Below are 6,760 nucleotides of genomic sequence, written 5' to 3' on the forward strand. Positions count from 1 at the left end.
AGTCCCCAGTGAATGATGAAGCAAATTGAAGGATGTCTCTGTCCCCGTCGCCCCGGGTTTGGACACTCGAGCTGCTCACTTACTTGCCTACAGAAGTGTGAGCTCAGTCTCGTTAGCCGCCCTCTACACCCGGCACTGAGAACGGTACCTGGCATTCGAATGGATGGATGGATGGAAGCAGACGCCAGCCCTGGTAGTTAAGTTGCTGGCCATCCTAGCAGACAGCTCGGAAACTAAGAATCAGATAAAAATAAAGCTATTTTTGTACGCGTGATGTAGCTCCTCAATAGCAACGAGAACCTTGGAACGTCACCATGGCAAAATTTACCATATTCTGGGTTGAACCTATACGCTTTAACATGTGTTTTCAGTCACCCCTTATTCCCTTTTCCTCTTTGTTATACAGGATCTGGACTATGAAAAACATTATCACATTTAACCCACGTTCACCCATCCCTACTGCTTAACCCATAAGATGGCATTACCAGCAAGATACAAGACCAAATAGTCAGGGTATTGCAATTTTACATTTTGACTATGAATTAGCAAAGTATGGCCATGTTCACAAAATCGAAAATGGAAAAAATAAAATTTCTTGTTTTCAAGCTTTACCGATTTGGGTGACCTTTGCCTCCTTAGGGATAGCCTTATGTTTAGGAGACCCAACAAGACAATATCTTAGAATTTAAAAGCAAGAAAGCAAATTCTGACTAGTTTTTAAAAACAGCCCATCAGTAGATGACTATGCAGTGCCTTGGGGTCGCAATGAGAGATGAAAAGCATTGTGACTGAATGTCAATTTCAATGAGGTTATGGTTGGTAAATATTAATGAACATGGCAAGAGTATTGTGACTAGTTGCAAATCAAAAAATCTCAGTATTTTAAGTTCATTTCCGTAGGTTTTCTTTAAAACAAAAAACTTTAAAAAGAGATCTTTTTTAAATAGATGTTTTATAAAAGCTGTAAGAATTATACTGCATCTGATTTTACACACACCCTAATTCAAAGTAATGGGCTAAATGGACTCATTCCAGTCTCCCTATCTTATTTCCTAAGTAAAGGAATTTAGTAAACAACAAAGACAGGATCTAAAAAGTAAAAATTCATCTTTATAATAGTAATTTATCAAATTTTTAAACTAACGGCAAGAAAGCTACCATAGACTATATCTTAAGCAACAGCTGACTTACTGAGGTTTCTATGTGATAACTAAAAAGAAATTTAAAATCACTGTCAACATCTATTTTTTAAATGAATAAAATTCATATCAAAACTGTATTTGCATTTGAAATTGCCAGCTTAATCATGGCAAATCTCTTATATACATTATGAGCTAAAGTAGTTTAAAGGTTAGCATTATTTTTGCTAAAAATACTATGAAAACATTCCAAAATATACAAAGAGAATGTATGAATTAAAGTTGATCCTTTTTCTATTATATTTTCATGAGATTAAAACTATGCTGCATTTTAAATTCAGGTCAAAGAAAAAGATTCGCATGTTATACACAAGGACAATTTTAATTCTGCATTTTCCTGCAGTAAGATCTACTGCACTTGCCAAGAACTGTGAACATTGAGAATCTTTACATGAAGTCACGTGTTGATACAGGCACACAGACATCTTCCAGCACCAACGGCATACATAACACATACCAAATGATCTTGGTGGCTAAATTTGCTTCATTAGATAACTGTATTTAGTAAAACTCAGTTAATGCAGAATTTCATTTTTTAAATTTACATCTTTACTACACGTTTTAAGATTTTAATTATTTTTTAAAAACCATTCATTCAAGATTATAATTTGCATGGCAGTAAACAATAGGTTCTAAATTTCTTAAAGGTATCTACAAGCAATTCAAATACCATGAATCTTTTCAATTTGTAGCACCTGACTTAAGACCTTTATAAAAACAAAGTTTAAATTCATTTAGTGCATTCGTTAAAATTGTCACTGCTTCTCTTCTGAGAAAAAAACATTTCAGTTATTTCCCAGACAATATATTGAACATGGTTTATATTATTTTCAACTGGTTAGCAGAATTTTACACACATAATTTGTAGCCGGAACAAGAACTCTAAGCCTGAGTGGCCTTCCACTCAAAACAATAATGATGATAATATCAAATGGAATTGGGGTCTGCACCCCAGTTAACGTCATTCAATTTCTTTCCAAGTATTCTTGGAAAATATTTTAAAATATATACCTAGTCGTCGACCATGTGATGCAACATCATTTCTTTAACAATCTCCCAATTGTTCATGTGTATCATTTGTATGTAATTTTTTGATAACATGAGTAACATCATGATGAACGCAAGACTTCTATCTTCGGGATAATGTCAAGGAAGCGGCTTACTGGGTCAAACAGTGCAGATGGTTTTAAGGCTTTTAATATACTTTACAAATAATCTTCAGAAGAGCTCGAACAACTCCTACCGACAGTGTGGTGACAGTGTGGTGACGTGCCCACATGGATGGTAACAATGAAGCCAATCCAACCACGAATCTATTAGATGTGCAGCATCTCAGAACTATCACACCAAAGAAGCAAGGAGATACTTATTACTGGGGATGAAGCCAAATTCAAATTCTTTAAAATATTACTCAGCTTAAAAAATTCAAAAAAAAAAAAAAAAAATCATGATTGATTAAATCATGGCCATTTAAAAATAATCAACAGATAAGCGTTCCACAAAAAGTCTACAGTGTTTTTTCAAAAATAAAAAGTTAAAAAGGGAGAAAGAGAAGTCAGTACCAAGTGACCAAAAATTTTTATTTGACTAAATTCTATTTCATGCATAAGCATGACAGTCTCCCCTATTCATTAGACTTTGGCAATAAAAAAAACAAGCAGCCTTGTACAGAACAGTGAAAATGCCAAGGGCGAGGGTAGTCTACAGTTTTACTGTAGGATAAATATATATCTTTTCAAAAGGCCTCTCCCCCTTGGCCATATCAACTCAGTTCAGACCATTAAATACAGACAAATTTTCAAAATCACTTCTTCACTTCTCCAAGATCTTCGATGCTATCATCATCCACCTAGAAAACACATAATTACATTTCATGAGTTGTGAAAAGCAACTTGCTTCAAGAACTTATTTCTATAGATGCGTATGTTCCATATACTCACCTCTGGCCATTTTTCCTGAATGACATCAATTATGTCATCTGTAAAGTCCCCCTGAATGATGATTTCGTCCTCCCCTGTGACTGAGGCACCACAGGAGAATTTTTGAGCAAAAAATCTTTGTGCTTCTTTAAGATCGATTTCTGTTATTTAAAAAAAAAAAAAAGCAAGACTATAATTGAAATTGTATCTCAAAGATATTTTTTTCATTTTGAAATTTAATTTGCATTTCAAATTCATAAAAACAGACTGTATTCATGGATATCATATTCCTCTCAGAGCAATAATTACAAACTACCACAGGCAGTAATCTTAACAATTAAACTAATATTTTCAAGAGCAAATAAAGCCTTAGTACATAAAAAAGCATCATCCATACTATTCATAACTCATACAGCAAGACCAAAATAAATCCAGGAACACATTAACTCCAACATTACATACACACACTTTCAAGTATGATGAAGTTCATGTGTTTATCCCTTTTTATAAAAGGATAATTCAGAGCAGAGAAACAAACCTAATACTCAGTGACTGTTTTTCAATCTGTGTTGTCACATGAAGGGACCTCAGTTTACAATTTCACCCCCATTTCACTACTCATTCAAGGCCCCCAGGAACAGAAAGAGCTCTGAAGCGGGACATTCTGCCACTACCTACCTTCCCTCACCTTCCACTGTCACTCCCAGAGGGGACAAGCCGTTCTACAACCCTTTGCCACCAAGCCTGCAGGGACAGAGGAACAGCACTGGCAGCCTTCAAAGGGAACCCTATTTAGCCATCCTTATTCATTTTATTACATAAAATGTGTCCAAGCAGGAATTCTGGAAAGGAAAAAGCTAAACCAGTCCCCTCTGAAAAGATCTGAAAATTTCTTCAAAATTTGATTCTGAAGCTATAGTAAGAAGTACAAAATTTCATTTTATATTTTCTTAGCAAAAAATAGACCTGTGAAATTTTCACGATACCAGATTAAGAGAGAGAGCGAGCGCGCGCGCATGTGAGTGCACACAGGGGCGAGAAAATAGTTCGCACACTTTAAACGTACTTAAGCTTAAACTCACCGAAAGTTGCAAGGCCACACACTCTCGTTACGTATTTCTTCTTCGCTCTGGGAATTTTAGCTATCGTAACCTTCTGTGGTACGGTCTTCTTTTTTTGTTTTATTTGACCCCTTCCACCTTTATTTAAGAAAGAGCTCGGCATTAATTATTTTGTTTTTAACACAGAGAATACTGTCTTTAAGTTTTAAAAGTACCAAATAGTAATTTCTAAAGTTTTTCTAATACAAAATTAATAAACACATGCATGAGTATTCATTCAATAAATATTTAAGTAATCTGTGCCAAGCACCAGGCCGAGGGCTGAGGACACAAAGATGAGCAGAACAGAACATAGTCCCTGCCCTCCAGGGACTCCGGTCCAGCGAAGGGAGACAGAAAAGGTTAAGTGATTACAGCAACCTGATGTGTACTATAGTAGGATCCACGAATACAGCGCTATCACAGCCCTGCAGAGGAACGGCTCACTCTGGTTCTGAAGGACAGAACAGGTTTCCTAGAGGAAGTGACATCTAAGCTCTTGCAGAACAAGGAATTGTCCAGGTGAAGGGAGATAGGCTGGAGAGGTTTAAGAAAGGATACTTCAGGAAAAGGGAACAAGTTCAGAGATAAGAAAAAGCATTATAGTTGAGAACTACACTTGCCTTGATGAAGGGAAATAGGGGGATAAGGAAAGAAAGATACAGGCTCTTGGGGAATTTTTTTCAAAGATGCAAAGTCCTGAAAATGTTTATGAGCTAATTTTAGTCGAGGAGAAAAATCAAGGAAGAAAAAAGATGGGGACACGATCCAGAGCATGAGAAAGTAGTTTTAGGAGAAATTCAACTGTCAGAAGTAATCAGAGAATAAAAACTTATATAAACGTCCTCTCTAATTAAACAGAATATACAAGTATTCTAAAAAGGTAACAAAGTTTTCAAATCATAAACAAGTTGGCTGGTTGCTTTTTAAGTACATATACAGCAAATAAAGCATGCTTTCTTCGGTCAAATTTACTGATAAAGCCCAAATCATATCACATCCGACTACCCTGAGAATATGATTCTGTATCCCTCTGGGTAATATACACATGGAATTACAGTAACAGGTAGATGTGACTCACTTTGGGAATGCTTTCGTTACTTAGTTTTTCGGGCAGAGGGAAGGTAGGTTTGTGTAAATCAAATCATGAATTTAGGTCTCACCTCTCTTTTGTTTTTTCTTTTCTTCCTCTTCTCCTGCTGTTCCTTGACCCTCACTAATTCCAGCTTCTTGTTTGGGTGAATTTTCTAGACATAAAAACAAAATCCAAAAGCATTAACATCATTTCATACTAATATTAAAACATCACCTTTGATGAACCTCATACACAAATAAGATATTTAACCAATAACTGAGCATGATATTTATAAAGCAAATGGTCATAGTACTAGATTCCTATCAAGCCTAATTCTGAAGTCGTTATGCTAAGTATATGGTGACAGAAGGCAAAAAGTGGTCTTTGATACGTGAGGATTATGATTTTTAGCCACATGAGAGGAGCATGAAACACTCATAGTGACTCTGAGTGTTTAGCTTCTAAACATGCTAATCTAGTTAGCGGGAAGTCTGGTCCTGAATAAGAGCTTCTCACCCCCTCCTCAAATCGCATCATGCCCTAGACAGGTCATGTTCACGGCCAAACATGTAGACTGACTGTAACACCAGACTTGAGGCTTCTCATCCAATCACTGACAGCTCTACCTTCAAAACATATCCAGAACCTGACCACTTTTCACCACCCCACTGCTATCATCCTGGTCCGGGTCATCATCATCACCTGAACGGATTACTGCAGGGGCCTCCTATCCGGTCTGCTTTGCTGCCTATGCCCCTTTTCAGTCTATTCTTAACACAGCAGCCAAAGAGATGCTATTGAAACAAAGTCAGACCTCATCACTCTTCTGCTCAAAACCCTCCGATAGTTCCCCTCACTCAGGGTAAAAGCCAAGATGTGGCCTTAAAGATGTGGTGCTCCATTACTTCTCTGACTTCATCTTCTATCCTTCTCCCCCTCCTCCGATAAGCTCAAGACAGAAAAGCCACCTTGCTGTTCCCTGAATAAGCTGTTCAGTTCTTGCTTCAGTGTCTTCTGCCAGGAATCTTCTCCCAGGTTTCCAAAGGTCCCACTCCCTCATTTTCTTTAAGTCTTTGTTCAAATGCCACCTTTTCCGCAAAATCTTTCCTGGTCACTACCTAAATATTTCAAATTCCCTACCCAATAATTCTTATCTCCCCATTCTCTACTTACCAATATGTAACACATTTATTTCATTTGTCTTATTTTACTTATTTTGTTTGTCTCCCTTTCTAAAATATAACTTCCAGAGATCTTTTGTTTACTGCTTTATCCTCAGCATCTGAAACCACGTGTAGCATATGACATGCTCACAAGAAATAATCTGTTGAATGAATGAGCGAAAATATATTTGCCTCTAAATCATTTATTCTTCTTTATATGAGAAAGTTGATACTTTGACCTAACCTGTCTCAGGGAGAGAAGACACATAGAGCAGTTTGTGATTTTATATAAGGAATTTTAACT

The 6,760-nt window shown here is 36.6% G+C and overlaps 1 protein-coding gene across 2 annotated transcripts in view; it reads right to left on the reverse strand.

Moving 5' to 3' along the window:
* Positions 1-1,502: 1,502 nt before the first annotated feature.
* Positions 1,503-6,760, reverse strand: part of DENR (density regulated re-initiation and release factor) — a 10,934-nt gene continuing 5,676 nt past the window's right edge. For both annotated transcript variants that reach the window (XM_011355736.2, XM_011355734.2), the window contains exons 5-8: positions 5,382-5,465; positions 4,201-4,317; positions 3,140-3,279; positions 1,503-3,048 (exon numbers count right to left, since the gene is read on the reverse strand). In XM_011355736.2, the coding sequence (XP_011354038.1) occupies positions 3,004-3,048; positions 3,140-3,279; positions 4,201-4,317; positions 5,382-5,465 (386 nt within the window). In that variant the 3' untranslated portion in view covers positions 1,503-3,003. The remainder of the gene's footprint in view (positions 3,049-3,139; positions 3,280-4,200; positions 4,318-5,381; positions 5,466-6,760) is intronic.

The sequence above is a fragment of the Pteropus vampyrus genome, unplaced genomic scaffold, assembly GCF_000151845.1.
Source record: "Pteropus vampyrus isolate Shadow unplaced genomic scaffold, Pvam_2.0 Scaffold23, whole genome shotgun sequence".
NCBI classification, from domain to species: domain Eukaryota; kingdom Metazoa; phylum Chordata; class Mammalia; order Chiroptera; family Pteropodidae; genus Pteropus; species Pteropus vampyrus.